This window comes from Candoia aspera, chromosome 15, assembly GCF_035149785.1.
Source record: "Candoia aspera isolate rCanAsp1 chromosome 15, rCanAsp1.hap2, whole genome shotgun sequence".
Lineage (NCBI taxonomy): Eukaryota > Metazoa > Chordata > Lepidosauria > Squamata > Boidae > Candoia > Candoia aspera.
This window is the reverse complement of record NC_086167.1, coordinates 9,840,762-9,861,044: the sequence shown is the minus strand read 5'-3', so window position 1 is coordinate 9,861,044 and position 20,283 is coordinate 9,840,762. Positions and strand designations below refer to the sequence as shown.

The 20,283-nt window shown below is 44.3% G+C and overlaps 1 protein-coding gene across 1 annotated transcript in view; it reads right to left on the bottom strand.

The window, feature by feature from the left end:
* Window positions 1-763: 763 nt before the first annotated feature.
* PI4KA (phosphatidylinositol 4-kinase alpha) overlaps window positions 764-20,283 on the bottom strand; it is a 70,183-nt gene continuing 50,663 nt past the window's right edge. Inside the window, exons 36-55 of the mRNA XM_063315767.1 lie at window positions 19,550-19,677; window positions 19,343-19,462; window positions 18,795-18,874; window positions 17,904-18,097; window positions 17,099-17,189; window positions 16,178-16,345; window positions 15,130-15,183; window positions 14,352-14,472; window positions 13,471-13,600; window positions 11,313-11,383; window positions 10,387-10,459; window positions 10,221-10,291; window positions 8,687-8,796; window positions 8,462-8,566; window positions 6,901-7,026; window positions 6,368-6,488; window positions 5,948-6,107; window positions 3,464-3,553; window positions 1,982-2,065; window positions 764-1,070 (exon numbers count right to left, since the gene is read on the bottom strand). Coding sequence (XP_063171837.1) covers window positions 1,019-1,070; window positions 1,982-2,065; window positions 3,464-3,553; window positions 5,948-6,107; window positions 6,368-6,488; window positions 6,901-7,026; window positions 8,462-8,566; window positions 8,687-8,796; window positions 10,221-10,291; window positions 10,387-10,459; window positions 11,313-11,383; window positions 13,471-13,600; window positions 14,352-14,472; window positions 15,130-15,183; window positions 16,178-16,345; window positions 17,099-17,189; window positions 17,904-18,097; window positions 18,795-18,874; window positions 19,343-19,462; window positions 19,550-19,677 — 2,149 coding nt within the window. The 3' untranslated portion in view covers window positions 764-1,018. The remainder of the gene's footprint in view (window positions 1,071-1,981; window positions 2,066-3,463; window positions 3,554-5,947; window positions 6,108-6,367; window positions 6,489-6,900; window positions 7,027-8,461; window positions 8,567-8,686; window positions 8,797-10,220; window positions 10,292-10,386; window positions 10,460-11,312; window positions 11,384-13,470; window positions 13,601-14,351; window positions 14,473-15,129; window positions 15,184-16,177; window positions 16,346-17,098; window positions 17,190-17,903; window positions 18,098-18,794; window positions 18,875-19,342; window positions 19,463-19,549; window positions 19,678-20,283) is intronic.

The following is a 20,283-nucleotide window of genomic DNA, read 5'->3' as shown; positions in this document are numbered from 1 at the left end:
GAGTTTTGTAACGGGCAGTGGGTTACTGGCTCCACCCCCAACCTGCCATTTTGCATCTGACTCCTCCCACATGCCGTTATTTTACATGCATTTCTATTTAACAGACAGTAGCATTCAGGTTGGAGGGGGGGAGGAGATCCTTGAATTTGCCCACATCTGGAAATAAGCAGAATAAAATCAAAGGTCCGATGAAAACTGTGTTACATTCTTTATAACCCTATAAAATAACTTATTGCTGAAAATTTGGACTCAAAAACATCTATAAATGATCAGCCCCTTTCCACCACCTTTGGCAGCACCTTCAGGCCTTGATCACCGTTTTCCTGGGGGGTTAATAAGGATCGTTGGTTTGAGTGTCAAAAACCTGGTGCAGAAAATATTCTAAGGCTTTTATTCCATTTTTTAAAAGATTAAATATAATCTCTCTTCAGTAGAGTTTCTCTCTTTAAAACCTGGGGGGTGGGATACATTCTTCCTGAAGATATGAAATACTGACCATGGAGCAAGGAGATTTACAATGCAAAATACAAGCTATTCACACAGACAAGTGCAAGATGATTATCGTTAACGATTTCTACAGCATATGCCAGAACAACAATTTTTCACTGCCCTGCACTAAAATTCTACAGCACCTTGTTTCCATCAGATTACCTAGAATAACCATTTTCAAGATCCTTGCTTTGAGAAAAGCTAAGAAGGATCTCCTGACTCTGCTTGACATCTGCCAAACGTTTCAGATTTACCCGCCTTCAGAGGTGCAACAGGATTTTAAGTCTATGACTGTGTCTAATTTCTAGGTAACTCACAAACATGAGGATCCCAGGAAAGACGAAAGGAACGAGCTAAGATCTGGTTGATTGCTGCAGTATCTGCTACCAGAGTTATACCCATGTTTGCATGCAAACATGCCCACACACAAAGGGGTGCTTCGAGGGCAGGAGACAGTGATCTCAGAAATTCACATTTCCAGGCTGGGATGGAGGGGAAGCAATTGTGGTGTTTCTCCGCCATGATGGTTTCAGTAAGGAATATCGTTTTGGTAGTACTGGATCATATCATAGGTCTTACTCCTAAAAAAGGAAGAGGGAAGGAGGGAAAAAAATTAGGCTTTTTGAGAAATGCGCCTTGGGATTTTAACCTGGTTTCTTCGGTGGCTCCAGAAACAGACAAGCTTTGTGGTCTGGTGCTGCTCTGGATCAGGGCCAAACGGAGACAGAAGATTTGCTGCAGCACTGAATCATGGATTGGTCAGAAATATATTTCCCACGTGCGGTGGTTGGGGGGCGGGGTCGCAGGCAAATTGGGACCCTGGTGTGGGAAGAGAGGCTTCAGCCCTATGACCTGGTCAGAATCAGATCCTGACCTCCACCCCTGCTATTGACTTACAGCAGGAGAAAGCTTCTTTGGCCCCGCATTCAGCAGAGAAGAGAAGGCTGGGCCTAATGTTATTCCCCAGCCAGGATTGCAAGTTCAGTTTAGTTCTTTCTCTTAAGGGAGACATTATAACCAGGAGAGAAGCAGCATCTTTTTATCTAGCTTCACTTCCCAGGTGCTGTGATGGTGTGTGGGAAAGACCTTGGGAGACTGGGCCAAGAGACGCTGCCAAGGGAACAGTCAGATAAGAGACAGCTTAGCCCGCAGCTGCACAATGGGAAGGACAAGAGGCTCAGGAGGGACCCTCCCTAGTTTCCTGGGCTGTAAAGGAGACCAGGGGGAGAATTGTACTTGCAGACCTGCAAGACTGATGTCAGCCTTACCAGGTAGACCAGACAGGAAACACGACCAGATGAGCTACTGCTACTTTACTATAAAGCTACATTGACAGAACCTTGCAAGTCTGAAAGTAAAATTCTACCCCCTCCCTGTCTCCTTTCCTGGAGACCCAGTTTGATCTGGAAGGACTCAACTTTCTCTTTTTCTCTGTTGCCTAGAACTGAGCTGCCTTGCCACAAAGGGGCCATCAGAGAGGAAGTAGCCTTACCTATTGCTGAGGAAGCAGTTCTGGATTATCTTTATGATGAAGTTCGCTGCTTCTCGCTCTGTCATGTTGGGGCTGAATCTGTTTCTGTTTGAGAAAGCAGTAAAAGCAGGAGGACATCAACAGATTGCTCTGCAGAAGTCTTGACCTTGGCACGTTTGCTCACAAGCACGGGGGCAAGTTCGGCTGCCAGTATTTTTGGAAAGACTCTCAGTTGGAGGGGTACAATGTGAGACTCCAGGGTTGTTTACCTGTTCCCATGCACAGCCTGCCACCAAGTTATAATTCTTAATCCAATAAATGATTAAGTACGTGGGGAATGACACCGTAACTGTACTTCATGCCATTTGAATTCAGTTAAATGATCTTGAATGCTGGTCTTGGCTCTGTTCATTTCTTTGTGTGTGTCTGCCTGCAAGGAGGACACTCAGATGGTGGTCAAGACCTGTTCTATCTCATGTGGGACACCGAATAAATAATGAAGTTAAATTAAGGAAGTCAATAGTCTGGTAGGAAAAAAAGCTTCTTAGCAGTAGGAGCAGTTTGGTAGTAGAACCAAAGACTCGCCTTTTGGGGATGGATTCAAAGGGAAGCTACAGAGATGTCTGTGATGCTGTAATTTGCATTCTTGCTCTGAACAGGGGGTTGGACTTGATGGCCTCAATGGGCTCTTCCAATTCTGGGGTTCTAAGTTTTGGAGCAAAGAGCAGTTTGGTATGGTGGTTAAGGCACCAGGCTAGAAAACGGGAGATGGTGAGTTCTAGTCCTGCCTTGGGCACGAAGCCAGCTGGGTGACCTTGGGCTATCTCTCTCAGACCTAGGAAGGAGGAGGCAAGGGCAAACCATTTCTGAAAATCTTGCCAATAAAACTGCAGGGACTCATCTAAGCAGTCCCCAAGAGTCAAAATTAACTTGAAGGCACCATACATAAATAAAAATTGGATCACACCTTCCATGAGACCACCAAAGGGCAAGCGTGTCCCTCTTCTAAAGGTAAAGATAAAGTTTTCCCTTGACATTAAGTCCAGTCGTGTCCGACTCTAGGGGGCGGTGCTCATCTCTGTTTCAAAGCCGAAGAGCCGGCGTTTGTCCGTAGACACTTCCTTGGTCATGTGGCCGGCATGACTACACGGAATGCCGTTACCTGCCCACCGAAGTGGTACCTATTAATCTACTCACATTTGCATGTTTTCGAACTGCTAGGTTGGCAGGAGCTGGGACTAGCAACGGGAGCTCACCCCGTCACGCGGATTTGAACCACCGACTTTCCGATCGGCAAGCTCAGCAGCTCAGCAGTTTAACCCGCAGCGCCACCTCATTTCTATCCTCCAAGCTTCGTGATGAGTTCTATCCACCCCTCCCTGCTGTGGAGCTCGAGCAAGACAGTCTCCCCCTTTAAGGCGCTAAGCCGATCAGGCCTTGCTCAGCTTGAGCAAGACCGATGTGTCGTTTCTGCTCCCAGCCCTATCAGTGCAGGCAACTTACTTCAAGAGTTTGATGGTCTGCCCCCGGAAACAGGGGAGCCCTGTGTCTAGCATCAAGGTAACCAGAGAAACCACCGCATCCATATAAGGCCTGCATCAAGAGAAAGAGAAGGGAAGGCTTAGTTTTTTTCCATTGGCAGGAAGAATAATAATTAAAAAAACCAAACAAACGAAACAGAGGAGCTCAGCTGACAACACATCACACCTTATTGCTGTAATTAAATCTACACGGGTGAAACTTCTTCCGTTTGCTGATGAAGCAGCCCTGCCATCCAATCTGTCACTCTAACGAAGTTACTGAGACACTGCACTCTCCTGAGCTGTACAGCTGCTGTAAAGGCCCTCTCCGTGGGCAGAGGAATGGACGCCGGCTGGGGGATGGGTTATTAGAGGCAGGGCTGCTTTTGAAGATGAGGGTTGTGAAGAACACACCCAAGAAATGGCCACACTGTCCAGTGAAAGATTCTTGTTTCTTCCTCCACGCTCCAACATGATTTGGCTCATTCCTTCGTCCTCCGTATTTTCCTGCTATTTCATCCTGGTGCATTTCTGTTATAGCCTCGAGTCAGCAGAACCAAATCCCTATGCCTTTTCTTCACTGTGGCCTCTTCTCCCTGCAAAGCCCACCATTTCTGTGCAATCTTTGAAATAATACTCTTGTCCTAACTAACCAATGGTCTTGGAAACTAAGCAAGATTGGCCCTGGTTAATACTTGGATGGGAGACCACTTGGGGATTTCAAGGCTGGGAAGTTGGAAAAACATCCTGGAGGAAGGTAATGGGAAACCGGTTCTGTAAGACTGCCAGGAAAACCATCTGGATGCAGTCACCGCAACTGAAGTTGGATTTGAAGGGTGTTCTTTTTTTTTAACTTTTTTGAACTAAGGAGCGAACTGGGTGGGCTGCTAACTGTGCGAAGGTAATTAAGGGGCATGTTAAAAAAATTAACTAGCTAGTGGCCTGACAAGCAAAGATGAAGTGTGCCACCTTAGTTATTTGTAATTGTTTTTTATACTGTGTATTTTTATATACTGTAATTGTATTATATATTTATTGTTTTGCTGATTATTTTGTTGTAAACTGCCCAGAGTCTCTCTGGTGGGAGGAGATGGGTGGTGACAAATTTGATAAATAAATCTGGACATGAGTGGGCAATTTAAAAGAACATGACTTGTGGGGATGATTATAACTGAAATCAAGGAACTATTAACTCAGGCAATCAACCAAGCAGCAAACAACAGCCCAATCAAAGAACTCCCAAGGAGAGAACGACACCCCCACCAACACAAGCAGGACAAACCACGGTCTATAAACTGAGAGCAAGGCCCTCTCCCTCTTCGCACTGAAGATGTTGCCTAGTCTGGCAATGAAACGTCTGCAAGGAAACAGCCAGGCTCAGAGAACACCAAGGACTCCACCTGAAGAGGAGCTGAGGTCCATCACACCTGGATTGATTGAGCCTGGCTGTTTTCTTGCAGACGTTTCATTGACAGACTAGGCAACATCTTCACTGTGATGAAGACTGCACTTCAGACTGAATCACCCTTCTCACCCTGAAGATGTTGCCTAGATGGGCAATGAAATGTCTGCAAGAAAACAACAAGGCTCAGAGAGCACCAAGGACTCCATAACTGAAATGGCCCTAACAGATTTAATGTAGCTGTAGTTCTGAGGAAGTGTCAGATCCCTCTGATCAAAAGGTTCACAGAACCCCTTATCGGGGCATCTGCCAATACGTTCTTATCAGTGCTTACAGACTCCGTGTCACCAGATGGGAGGGGGTTCCGGGTTGGAGTGTGAACTGCATTATTATGGCTAGGAATTTATGGCATTAACACATCAAGGCCAGGGAAAGGAGATACATCAGAGACACCACTTGGATTGGGAAGTGGGGGGTGTGTGACATAACCTAGTGGGAAGAGGGGTAAAGGGTAATTAAGTGAATGTAGTTTTAAATGTAGGTTTGAGTGGGAATTCTCCATTCGCAGCTTTTTCCTTGTGCTGGACATTTCACTTCCTTAAAACAGTAACAAGAGCTTGGTCTCTCGACTGTCATTGTGTGAATGCTTGAATGTGCCAGCGCTTACAGGAAGAATCTACTTCTTCAGAAGCATGAAGGGTTTTCCTTCATTGAAATAAGTAGGGAGGGGGGGGAAAGTGTCAGACGACATGAGTCCAACCTGTGACAAGCACAAGTGAGTTTTCTCAGCAACAGTAATTGGTAAGGACTCACATTTGCCTGGTTTTGCCATGTTCACCAACAGGTTTATTGGATCTGGAAATCCCTGTCCTTGTTCAGGCTGGAATGAATGGAATCAAACATCTGAATCCTATGGATGGTTCTTAAGGCAGAGGCCAGGCAGGTGTCACTTAGGAGTGTAAGACAGGGTGATCTCAGGGTGATCTCTTGCAAGAGGGTTGGGGAGGAGGAGGTATGGCTCAATGCAAAAACTCAAGACGGAAACCCAAGCAGAAGCTTCCTCACCTGACCGCCAGGTAGCCCCTGACACACATCTCCATGAACCACCTGAAAGGCGTGGCTTCCATTTTGCCTCCCATGATCATGACCATCTCATCTGTCAGCTTGATGTCGGGCTCCCAACCCAGATTTCCACCGGGGGAACTTTCAAACATGAATCCAAAATCTGCCAAGAAGAAGAAGGAGGACATTGACACGTCCGTTCTGTGCCTTTGAATCCAATGATCAATACTAGAGTGGCTTTGAGAAGCTGGAACAAAAGGCAGAGCCTTAGAATTTGACCACAGTTCTGTTGTCTCGGGAGATGCTGCATCCCAAGTGCAACAACCCATTGCCCATTGAAGAACAACATTCTTCTGGAAAAGACATGCTTCCTCTAGATGGGGGGTGAGCCCACACGCAAACAATCCCAAGGGGTAAACTAACCAATATGAATGAGATGTCCATGTTTGTCCAGCATGATGTTGCCATTGTGCCTGTCTTTAATTTGGAGAAGGAACAGCAGAAGACTATACGCAGCCATACTGCGGATGAAGTTGTAGCGAGCCTGCATGGATGAGACAGCATTGGCAGTACTGAGAAAGGAGGAAGAGTTCGCATCATGGGAACTCAGCAGATCAAAGGTGAACATCTAAAAGAGGAGCATTTTCATAAGGGATGGACTGAAGATAAGTGACTAATTTTCAGGAGAGGAGCAAAGGAATCTAACTGTTTTGCTTGGTAGACTTTGAGTTGCCTTTACTCCTAGTAACAAAGCTTGGCATCACCAGACTAGTCACTGTTGAGGAATGCTCAACTTGCTAATTACAGCAACAACAAATGAAGAAATGGTTGGCCTTTTCCTATTTCTTCATTGGGGGCTTATCAATAAAAGATATTCTCCAATTCTCTCCAAAGTCAAATCAACTGACAATTAGAGAGAGTGCAGAAACACACACACACACACACACACACAATACCTTTTGGAAAGCAAGAGTAGATTCATCTCCGTACTGCCTAGTAAAGTAATCATACATCCCAAAGTCTGTCTGCCTGCCCAGCTGATCTCGGGAAGTACAATCGGGAATGCATTCAATGACGCCACACTAAAAGAAAGGAGGCAAATTAATGAATGGGGGAATTCGGGCTCCGCATGAGCTCCCAAGAGCCACTTTGCAAAACGTCTGGAACACAGAGCCATCTCCTGCCTGATTGGATACACAGAAACTAAGCTGGAAATACATCTCATTTTTCTCAGGGACCTTCTTGGAAGAAATCAAACGGAGGAGCAATGGAGAAACAGGAATGGCTGATGAACCACGGAGGAGATCTTGTAGATATCCAACCGCGTTCCTTTTCTGCGACTACTTCTCCGAGGAACGGAGTCAGGAGCCACAAAATGATTTTGTTCTGAGACGTTTTAATGCCACTGACCTAGCATCTTACTTTTGTGAGAGCAGGAACATCTTCCTACCGTTTTGATTTTTCTTAGGCTGAGCAGCCTGGAGGACTATTCTACTCTGAAGCTGTGTGCGGGCATTATTAAATAAATGGGAAATGGAATAGACAGGAGAAGCTGCCATTAAATAAGGCAGTCCATCCATGCGTTTTCCTCAGCACTGCTAATTATACTAGTTTTCTCCAACTCACTTATTTTATTTGAATTGACGCCGCCTGACTCCAAAAAGACTTTGGGCAGCTCACAATACGACACAGCTTGGTGCACTCCTGGGATGTTGGGCCTGGGTTTCCTAGAATTCCCAGCCAATCCACCTGCCCCCTGCCCCCCAACTTTTATAAGGTTTTTATGGTGAGAGACTGTCTAAAATCAATGTTCAAGTAAGCACTTACCTATTTTAATTTTCAAAAACTATATACCGCCTTTCAAAACAACATTGGGGAGGTCCTTTTTCCTTCCATTGTAATATGATAAATCTTAATACCCTGTATTATTTCAATGCGGATTTCAATGCAATAACATTTATGGAATATGATTATAAATTATGAACGTTCTCTTATTTAGAAGACTTAGAAGTATTGACAATAAGAAGAAAAAAGTAAAAATTCTATCAATCGAGAGACTTTTAGGATATCAATATTGCAAGCATAAAATTATTTAACTTTTCATCCGAAATTGAGTATAATATAAAAAAAGGACTACTGCATATCATATCAAAGTAGAAGTTATGGGACCATAGTTTTGGTCTAAAACTAGTAGTATTAAGATTTCCACTGTATTATTACAGTGTGTGTGTTTGTGTGTGTGCGTATAACAGGAAATAACAGACAAAGCAAATTTAATTTCAAAACCAAAATATAACGCATGTAAATATAACCTTTAAAGTGCAAGTTGTTTAAAAATCCATAGAAGTGTGGAAGGCTAAAGAAAATTAGCCAGAAAGTCCTTTGCAACTGAAAAATTGTAAATAAACCCATAAAGAGAACAAAAGGCAAGAAATTTAATCTCACGCACGCTCAAAACCAAAATATAACGCATGGGTCGATGAAGACTTGCAGTCCAACGCACTTGCAGATACTCACCCCGGGAGCTGTAGCCACTACTCTATAGGGAAATACATACAGGTCCAGGCCCACCAGCTGAAAGATGTTCTTGAAGAGATCAATGATTTGCAAGGCCAACATGTCCTGTCCAGCATCAAATGAAACAGGGTTGAAGTAGGTATTCAAATATTACGCGCAGCCGTGATTGCTGCAAGTAATCAGCCCCAACTGGCTGCTGACAAGACAACCCTGGAGCTTTCTTACCTGCCTGCAGTCATCGCCCACTTTAAAGATGGCAGCCTGCCAGCAGATCTTCTTACTCTCCATCCTGTCTTCTCCACTTTCGTCTATGGAATCTGAACGGCAACGCAGACCTAGAAAGGGGGGCATTGTTGAAGGAGTTACGTTCTGAATTGTAATACGTAAGAGATGTCTTTTAGATGATTATCACCAGCCTTTTCTGTGATGCAGAAGGGACGCGGTGGCGCTGCGGGTTAAACCGCTGAGCTGCCGATCGGAAGGTCGGCGGTTCGAGACCGCGCGGCGGGGTGAGCTCCCGTTGCTCGTCCCAGCTCCTGCTCACCTAGCAGTTTGAAAACATGCAAATGTGAGTAGATCAATAGGTACCGCTTCGGCGGGAAGGTAACGGCGTTCCGTGAGTCATGCTGGCCACATGACCACAGAGGAAGTGTCTTCGGACAAACGCCGGCTCTTCAGCTTTGAAACGGAGATGAGCAGCGCCCCCTAGAGTCGGACACGACTGGACTTTACGTCGAGGGAAACCTTTACCTTTACCTTTCTGTGATGCAGTTGCAACTGTGAAATTGCTCAAGGGGTTGAGGCTGGCCATCTGTACATTAACGTTGCCAAAGGGGTTTTAAACATTTCGCAGCGCTCTTTGAAGGATCGCTGCTGACTTTTCCGCTGCATTTTCGTTACTTTTATGTCCTGGGAATATCTGCAAGCTGTCTAGAACCCCTAAGAGTAGGAAGCCTGTGCAGTGGCAATTAACCAATTGAACAAAATGTCACACAGCCTTCCCCAGTGTGTGTTCAACTGCCTGAATGGACTACAAGCCCATGGAGTCCTAGCCAACAGGGCCTAGGTTTATGGAAGTTATCACCCCATACATCTGAAGGCAAACAGATTTGGGAGATGGTCCTCCAGGAAGCACAATTAAAATTGAAACTTCTCCTTCCAAGGGGTCTAAAGTATTCCACGTGCCTGCCAGGGTCAATTCTGGCAGTCTAATCAAATCCCAACCAGGAGCCTTTGCATGACACAAGTTCTCTGGACACCTATCAGAAGGTGATTAGAATCACAGGACTGTAAAGCTGGAAGGGATCACAAGAACCATCCAGTCCAATCCAAGCTCCTCAAATATTTTGGTATACAGGTAGTCCTTGACTTATGACAATAGGGGCCAGAAAATTAATCACTAAGCAATGTGGTCGTTAAGTGAGGCATTATGTGACTGCACCCAATTTTATTACCCTTTTTGCCACCATCATTAAGTGAATCATTGGTCCCCCACTGACTTTGCTTGTTGGAAGGCAGCTGGGAAGGTTGCAAATGGCGATCACATGACCCCGGGACACTGCAACCATCGTAAATACATCCCGGTTGCCAATCACCCAAATTTTGATCACATGACTTTGGGGATGCTGCGACGGTCGTAAGCGCAAGGACTGGTCGCAAGTCACTTTTTTCAGTGCCGTCGTAACTTCGAATGGTCGCTAAGCAAATGGTCGTAAGTCAAGGACTACCTGTACGTAACAGAAGGAACCACTGCACTAACCTTCTTTTTCAAGTTCACTAACTCCACATCGCTTCACCTTAAACTTGGCCAAGTAAGGGGCCTTGGCAGCACTGAAACGAAGAAGAATTGGACATTGACAGTAAGTGATAATTCCTATTTTTTACTACTGAAGTAAAACAGGCTGGAAAAGACTGCAAGGCCATACCTTTGCATAGGTGTTCCAGATTTATAGTCTATATCCAACACGATGGCTTCTGGATTGCTTGGCAAATAACAACCTATTGTGAAGCAAGGAAGAGAATCCCTTGAGAAAGCAAGCCAAGTGGTTGAGCTGGCAGGACTAGTTACAGAAGACACCAGCCAAGACTTTTCTCCTCCTGCTTTAAGGAAGAACAGAATGCAGCTGACCTAGACAGAGCGTAGCCTGCTAAGCCTGCAGTCTTTGGAAGAAGTCCGAATTCCGATGTAGAATCACACTCAGTTTACATGTGTGTCATGCAGATGGGGTACTTGCTTGGAAGAGAAAAAACTTCCATGTGAATAGTTAAAACAGGAGGCTGAGGAGCACAGAGATGGAGGAATAAAAATGGAACTACGAGGGGGCTGTCTCCTTCATCACTCATTTAATGCAATCATGATTGGGGAACTTGCCCAGGTCTTGAGGCTGGCCGTCTCCACGTTAAAGTGGCCAAAGGGGCTTTCAACGTGTGGAGAACTGAAGAACTGCTGCCAAGAGACTTTCAATGAGTTTTAATCAATTTCATTAAATCAATTAATTTCAATGACACTTCAGTCAATTTCATTCAAGCATTTCCAAAAAACAAGGGTTCTCAGGCCAGCCTACGTGGGGCCAGTATAAATGAGGGAGCCTTCTTGATATGGGGAGACAAGAATACACAACGAAGTTCAAGCAGCAGATATCAAAGCTGCAAAACTGTTAAAATGACCCAGTGGGACAGAAACCATTTAGGTGGGAGAAAGGGGGGGGGGCGTTGATGGAACCCATCTTCTGCAGAGCAAAAGATTTGCAAAGTTTGTTTTGGAATCCTTCAAACTAAGACATGAGACTGAAGTATTTTTAATTTCCATATACAGATGCCAAGGAAACACTTATAATTGTTAATTTCTTACCAGGTTGCACTTTCACTTCAGATAAAGCATTCAAGCAAGCCTTTTTTCGCTCTTCACCTTTAGGATAAGGCCTATGGAAAAAATATATATATTTGGGGTATTTTAATGATGAATTCTGTTCCACAAGGGAACTTGTTTTCTTTTTAAGAGACATTTCACTGCAGGAAAAGAATGGGGTTCTTCTGTGTAATTAATGATAAGCAGCAAAAGAGTTGTGCTTAGATTCTCCACTTGTGAAAAATAGGAAAATGTGCCACTGCGTAATCCACAAAAAAGTTACAGCTGGCCAAAATAAAGAGCGGTGGTTTTATGCTCTTTTGCATAATTACATCACAAAAATCTGAAAAACAGGAGAATCTAAATCTCCGACAGGCAAACACTCAGTGCAAATGCAGATAACCTTTATTTATTATCCAAATACGGACTGACAGTGCAATTTGTGTAACTTGCTCTACAGTTGTTTCACTAATGTTGTCCTCCATCTTAGTTATGTCTCTCCAAAAATAATTTCACGTATTCTGTTTATAAAGCAAGTCTGCAGAATGTGGACCTTGAATGCACAACAAACCTAAATGACTGCTTTGCCTTTCAAGTATCCAGGTATTGGATACTGCTCTTAAGACGTGCTGTTTGTACTCTAAGAATTTTAAAAAAACCTTACTGCTCACACCATTTAGTATGACTTTCAGCAACAGATGCATTTGGGAAGCTCGTAAGACCATCATTGACCACTCTTGCTTCTTGATGACTGACATTTAAAGGCCCCCTGGTTGCCTCTGATGCAGGAGACTGGTGCAGAGGTCTGGTACCCATAGATGTTTTTCATGAATTTGCCCAGTCCTCCTTTAAAAACATTTAAACTGGTGGCAGTGAATTCCAAGCCAAGTAATGGTTCCATTCCATATGTGGATCCAGTTAAGTCCCCTTTTTTATAAGAGCCGCAATATTTGTCAAGTGGAATCCACGTAGACTATGTCAGCCACACAGTTTTGATAATCAGAACAAAGCACTAACCTGAATGGCTTTAAAAGAGGACTGGATACATTCCTGGAAGACAGGTCTATCAAGGGTTGTTAGTCTTGATTCAAATGATAAGGGCAGCATGCCTCCAAATATGAGTGTCAAGAGAACAAAGGAAGAAGGAAGAGTGCCTCTGCCTTCTCTTGTGAGCATCTGTAATTGCATGTGGGAAAGATCTTGGGAGACTGGGCCAAGAGATGCTGCCAAGGGAGGTCAGATAAGAGACAGCTTAGCCCACCACTGGATAGTGGGTGGGCAAGAGGCTCAGAAGGGACCTTCCCTAGTTTCTCAGGCTGTAAAGGAGATGGGGGAGGATGAGTTTGAAGGGGAGGGTGGTATAATGGTATGTGAGAAAGACCGTGGGAGACTGGGCCAAGAGATGCTGCCAAGGGAGGTCAGATAAGAGACAGCTTAGCCTACCGCTGGATAGTGGGTGGGGCAAGAGGCTCAGGAGGGACCCTCCCTAGTTTCTCAGGCTGTAAAGGAGATGGGGGGAGAGATGTACTTCCAGACTTGCAAGCTTCTGTCAATGTAGCTTTACAATAAAGTAGAATTAGCTCATCTGGTCGTGTTTCCTGTCTGGTCTACCTGGTAAGACTGACAGCATCCCAGATGCACCTGGTTGGTCACTCTAAGAAACACACTGTTTTGGGGGCTTTTGTCATGGCCTGATCCATCCATTCTTATGATCTTGAGAAATGTATGGATCCAGCTTTTTTGAATTTTAAATCCCTAATAAATATTCTGCCCGAAAAGGACAGATCATACCTTTAAAAGACAGAGGGCAGGTTACCTAAATCCTTTGAAAGCCCCATTCTTTAGGTCCCCAAATTTTCAAGCAGTCAGTAGAAAGATTAAAATGGGAGTTTTACCTGTATGCACTTGAAGACAAAGAGAAAACCTATGGAGGACTGAGGTCCTTGATTTGATCAGAATTCCTGAGTGCAATGAGCCTGACGTATGAGTTCTGCCAGCTGATTCTTTTTTTTATAGGAGGAGATGCCTTGTAATAGGCCTGACTTAAATTACTGGCAAGTGCTTTACCACTGAAGCATGTCCCTTCTCCATGCTGATCCATACATACAATACCGTAGAACTTTTTGGTAACCTTGAGTGCCGTCTCTGCATCTGTACTTACTTGATGATGGCTGAAACGTTGGTGATTTTGTTGAAGAAATCAAATTCACGTTGGTAAAACTCCTTTGCTGGCCCGGATAATGAGCCAGTTATTTCCTCAACCAGCTGCTCCAGCAGTTCCCCAATGTCAGCTATATAAAAGAACAATCCGAGGAAGGAGCGTGAAGTTCCCCAAGTCATGTTCCTCCAAATCATTTCACAAGAGTTCAGTAATTAAAATATTGGGTGTGATTTGTTCATTCAAATGAATTGAAGCTCGTCTTCCTAATTCAAACCCTGATTGTCTGGGTTGTGCCCATGTTCCAACAGAGGAGGTTTTTAAAAATATTTTTTTCCACAAAAGACTCTCATTATGTTCAAGTGTTATATTTTGTCTTCATCTATCCCTAGAATCAGGGTCAAAATTGTAGGTGTCCCCATGCAAAAACTCCCAAGTCAGACTTTTTTCAAGATCGTTTGGGAGGAAGATGTAAGATACCTGAAATTAAACATGTAAATGGAGCTGAGAAGGAATGACAATACGATGTCAACTGTTTTGGATCCCACCTCACTGCTTTATTGGCTGTTCCTTGCAGGGAGATGTGGGGAGAAAGGAAGCCATGAACAAGAGGACACCTCATCACACATCTTTCTCAGCTACAAATCTCCAGACAGAACATTATACAACATGGAACCTTGGGGTCTTGGATGAATTTATATTCCACCCTTCTTCTGGGAGTACAAGGAGGCATACTTCAAGTAGAGCAGAATCACCCTTCATACACCCCCACAATGACCCTTAGCTCATGAGGAAGAAGAAAGTGAACTGAATTTTTGGAGAAAGCCCAAGCCTAGCTATTCAAGAAACTTGTATGGCGACACCTCCAAGCATAATGCACTCACGGTCTTTCTGGTGTCCCTCTTCATCCAGGAAGATGTTCGTTTTCATATTCCAAATGAACTGGTGAGCCAGGAGCTGGGACTTGGCAGCTGCCCAGAGGATGTACTCCCTGACGTAGCCCATCTGAGAAAATACAACAGGGCAGGTCTTATGATACCTATCCGGCTCCTTCCCCTGGCAAGCTAAGACTCATGATGAAGATTCTCTACTAATCTTCTTCTCTACCCTACTGGGTTGGTAGGACTTGCATCGTATTTGTGATTTACTGAAACCCTCTAGTTTGTCTAGGCGTTGTAGAAACAATGAATATATATATACACAAATGGCATGACCCAAATATTTACGGTATGCTAAGAAACCTTAGGGGGTAGCTGAGGGCAAGGATTCCATGAAGAAGGCCTGCAGTTCAATCCCCAGCATCTCCCAGTGAAAAAGGATCAGGTAGCAAACAGATCGTGGACAATCCTAAACTCATCTAACTGAGCATACTCCTTAATGAACATCTTGTACAGTATTCATCTCTCCTATCTTAGAGCGAAGAACCACGCTGAGACGGTCCTTCGAGTCTCTAGTGTTGTTCTACTCTACTAGACAGAAAATCCTGCCAAACTGAAAGGGCATGGGAAAACCCTCACAGATTAAATCCAAAAATCAAGGTGGATCCACTCTGAGTTTCTTCGAAGGGAAATTCAAAGCTTCTAAACTACGCATGTGTTTTTCCCCCTCAATAGGGGCCCCCTCCTGCTCACCATCCGTACTCATGACATCATCTGTCCTCACCTTATCGTATCGAAGAGCCTGCACAATCTGCGGAATGTAAAATAGAATAGCATCCTGGAGATGTTGGGAGGGGGAAGAGGGAAAAAGAAGTTAGGGTTTCTTCTTTTTCAAAGCGCAAACATTCTAGCTTCAAGAGCATCTCCTCCCATCATTAACAGGCAAAGGGCTCCATTTCTGCCTTATCATAAAAGACACGCAAAATGTGGAGGGATATTCAATAAGCCTGCCAAAGTTACAAGCCCATAAAACATCTATTATTATGATTACTGCTGCTCTTGTTATTGTTATTGTTATCTATTCAATTTGGGTGCCAACTACCTCCAGGCCTACTCTGGGATATAATTTTAAATAATTAAAAAAATAATTTTTAAATAATTAGCAAAAAATCTTCCTCTTCTGCTGCTGCTTCAACTGGTATTGTTATTTTTATTAACCTGGCTCGTGGGGGAAGTTTCTTCCCCAGCCAAGAACAGAATAAGAGGGCTAGCTTAAAAAGGAATGAGTCAATAAATAGCCTTGTATCGAGCAGAGGAATAGAATAGGGATGAATCAGTTTGCTCATTTTCTGCAAGCAGGCTAGTCAAAGAGAATGGGACTCTCTTGCCTGAAGCTTACAGAGAAATCAAACACACCAACAGACGATGAAGTGAGAGACAGAGCTCTAGCCATTCTCTAACAGCTTATTCACTTATCTTTTCCAGAAATTTCTTGTCTATCAGGCAAATGGTTAAATACAAGACAGCTGTATCTCAATTGTTCCTCCTCTAAACTTTGGGGCAGGAAACTCCACATATACTGCACCCAACAGACCTTTAACCCGGCTGCTATGGGAAAGGAAAGTTGTGCATGTCCTTTGCTACTATTTCACAGATTTTTTTTTTTTTAAATGCATGCTGTCTGCAAAAAGAAGCTGCGAGCCTCTCCGCAGCCAAGGGTGCTTTTCAATGCTGAAGTTGGGAAAAACGCAGAGAGGTCGTTTAGGAGCCTAGGATCTACTTGAGCACAAAGACATTCGAAGAACCTCCTGGCAAAGGATCCACCTTCTTACCGGAGGGAAAGATCGGAGAACTTTTACCCCATACTGAGCTGTCAAAGGATGAGGCGGGTACATGCTGGAGAAATACGAGAGGCCTGTTGGCGGGTCTGTGGGGGTCCAGCACAGGATGTGGCTGAGCTCAGGAGCGTCTGCGTCAATGGTGTGCCAAGTAACAAGATACTGAAAAGCAAGAGAGGGGGAAAATAGAGCCTCATGAACCCCAGTGCTAGCAGGAGGGGGACCTCATCTAAATTGGCCAAACTGAAATTATAAACCGGAAAACCCAGCTATGGAATCCCCCTTTGATCAGTACAAGTCTAGAAGAAAATTTGGCTCCTGCAAAGCCATTCATGAACTGCAGTTTTTGGGAGATTGAAAAATATTTTTCGTGATTTTGTGACTTAACGGTTCTGATGATTAGAAAGAATAAGTTACTGAAAAAAGGGAATTTCGACGTAATCTTAGAGAGAGAGGTTTGATTAGAATTGTACATATAACTGCCGAGACGAAGATCAGAAGCCATTTCTTTATATTTCTTTACAGGTTTTCTGTTCTTTTCTTTTCTCCTTTTTTCTATGTCTTTTTTCCCTTTTCTTTTCTTTTCTCTTTCACATTCACTATAGCTTTTTCTTTGAATGTACTTACTATATACGTAAAAATTTTAAAATTAAAATAAAACTATTAACAAATATTTTTCACAGTGGCTAGGTTCCAACACTGTGCTAAGGCACGGCTTCTTTTTCATCCTGGTATCGTGAAGAAAAGATAGGCTCCTGGTGCAGATTTAGCACTAAGCCATATATTCTGATTTACAAGCCACAATGGTTGGGTTCACCCACTGTGGTAAACCAAACCCAAACCAGCCATTTTATGTCCGCCAGCAATGCCTGAATCCCTGTGAATCAACAGTTCTGATCATCCCCAAATGCCTACCTTGATTGCTTCTGGCACATCACTAACGGCTCCCGGGTCCAAGCGAACCAGACGGGTGACTTCCATTCCAATGGCTTCTGTGTTCTTAAATCTAGGAACAACCAGGAGACATAATATGCTTCTGAGCAATGCTGTGCATTACATTACAGGTAGGCCTCAACTTAATGACGGTTCAAAGTTGCAACCACCTCAGAAAAAGTGCTTTACGATCTATATTCACACTTATGACCATCATATCATCCCCACGGTTACGTGACTGCAATTTGGGCACTTGGCAACTGGCTTGCATTTACGTTTGGCTGCAGTGTCCTGCGGTCACATGATCATGATTTGCTACCATTTTTGCTGGCTTCCAGCAAAAAAGGCTATTGGGGAAGCTGGATTCGCTTAACGACCCATAATTCGCTTAACAACCATAGTAAAAATGGTCGCAAAAATCGGGTCTGGTCACGTGGTGAGTCGACGTACAACTGCAATGTCTGCTGTCAATGACTGAAATAAAATGACTGACTGACTGACAACCACAATGACTTATGATGGAAATTCTGATCCCGATTGTGGTCGTAATTCTGATCCCAATTGTGGACTACCTGTATTGCTTCTCCCTCCTTGTGGCCAGGAAAGGAGTAGAAATGCAGGTTGGCATTCCAGCTCAGGTGCAAATGAGGCATATTTCAGAAAGACGGCTGACACTGAGCTGGGCTTGGACTTCTAACAGAGAAGGGGTCTTGGGGCAACCCGAGACTGGGGCACAATGCGGTACAAACATCCTTCTGTGCTTTGGGAAGAAAAGCAAGGGACTCACCTGGTGGGAAGCTGCACAGCAAGGTGAGGAGAGATGCTCCATGCCAGGTTCACATTATCTTTCCACTGCTTCTCACTCAGACTGATGTATTTGGACCTCCAGTTTGCCACACTGTTCTCTCCTGTCTGATCCAACTCCAGCTCCGGGGATGAAAGCGGGTTGTACCAAGTGATGAGGCGCTCAATTTCCGTAGCCTTTAAAAAAAACAAAGGTGGTCTTGGGGCAGAAGACATGTTTTGGCTTGTCCAAGGTCAAGTGTCTCTTGAGCTGCACCCAACTTCCGGTGACTTGAGAAATGTGCCCGTATAATTTTCATTGTTTCAGAGGGGAAAAAATTATATGGAATGTGAAACAGCACTCATGTAGCATGGCTTGGCGACTCTTTAAAGCAGCTGCATCTTTTCCTGGGCTTAAACAGCTGCTTTAAAAAGCTGCCAACAGGAGTTACATGCACTCTGAAGCACCCTTTCTCCTTCGAATGGGAAGAGCTGTATGATCCGAATGAACATCTATTATGGGCTGTACTGGAAGGACTGTACCAGGTGGAAGTGTGTCTCCTTTGTATTACAGAGCTTTGCAGTTTCACTCCCCAGAACCTCCAGGTCAAAAAGAATGGGAAAAAATGATGGGACAGACCCCTTTCACAGACCATGAAATTAAGCAAAACCTCTACTTGAGGGACCCCCCTTCAGTGGACTTGGGATGCAACAGACAACATTTTAGTTTGGATTTCATTCCCAAGGCCAAATAAGTGATATAAATCACATCAATTACATACATTCTCATTTAACAGACTGGCTCCCCTCCCCCACCCACAATTAGTTCGTAAAATCAAGGCTTTGCTTATTACAAGCAACTGGATCTGGGCCTCTTTTAGAAGAACAGACTTACTAGAAGTGAGAGCAGCAGGGTTCTCCTTTTCATATAGTACTTGTGGAGCTGAGTGCCTCTGTTGGTCTTCTTAGACATGCCTTCGAAAGACAACAAGAGAATGTTCTCTCAGCCTCTTTCCTACCTTGCTTTAGAGTAACTTCTGCCACAGGATCCCTCCATGCAACCAAGCAGGGAATGTTCTACATAAACAGAAGACTGCGAAAACCCACTTCAATGATGAAAGAGGTAGTCAAAATAATGAATGCTGGGCTTCTGTTTGAGAGCTGGTTGGTGCCTGCCAAACCCATAATGACCACCACGCCCTTAGATGGTACTTATTCATCCACAAATCATTTGTGGGGGCAGGATTTGTAGCATCACGCAGAATCATGCAATGGTGCCTCCTAGAAAAACTGCTGTGTTAGGGGTCCGTTTTCCATTCTGCTGTGAAGGCCCATTGCCTAAGCTTGGACCAGGCATTCACACACAACAAATCTACCAGCCACAATTGCTGTGAGGATTCAATAGAAGGGGGTTAGCAGCACTTAAGATAAAGCAAGACAGACCTGATTTTTTGGAGATGGTTGACATGCCACTGGATAAAGGGTATGTATTGATCCATCCCTGGGTGGCTTGCTGTCGGGAGCCCACCGTGATGTCCAAGTTGCTCCGGGTGTCTTGATTATCTAAAGGCAAAACATCCTTTTGGCACTGAACCAGGCAATCAAATAAGAAGAAAGAAAAGCTATAGACAGAACCTATTAAACGCATACCTGGAGGGACAAGCTGGCTGGCTGTTAAATATTTCTTGTCGGAGAACATGGCAGTCCAGAACTTGATTAGGATGATGATATCCTCCCGTAGTCTCTTCTCGCCTTGAGTAGGACACTTGGGGGCGGAGCTTCAAAGGACAGCGAACACATTATGATAGGAAAGGCATTTTGGCAAGAAAAGACACGTACCTCACCCTACACCATGTTTTAGTGTTCTGTGAACCAGCTTCGGGGCACCTGTGCGCCTTCCTCCCTGCTGCTTCTCTGGTGTAGCCAGATGATTTCATGCGTTTGCAATCAATGGTGTTACTGCTGTTTGGTTTGCCCTTTTATTATTTCATGATTGTTTGTAGGTTCTCTGCATTTTTGTTAGGTTGTTGTCCTAACTTAGAGCAAAGTACCATGCTGAGACGGTGATCTGGTCTCTAGTGTTTATTGAACTGCTCTAGTAGATAGAAAATCCTGAAGGAGCGTGGGAAACCCACACAGATAAACCCAAAACTCAAGGCAGGCCTGCTCTGAGTTTCTCTGAAGGAAGGTTCAAAGCCTCTAAACCACGCATGCGTTTTTCCCCCTGGATAGGAGCCCCCTCCTGCTCACCATCCGTACTCATGACAGTTGTGTTGCTTTTTTTTTTTTTTGCAAGCTGCCAAAGTCACCTTGGTTGACTTGGGCGGGCATACATTCTGAATGAACGAACTATTGTCACGTTTGAATCCTCAGCTGTGGTTCTT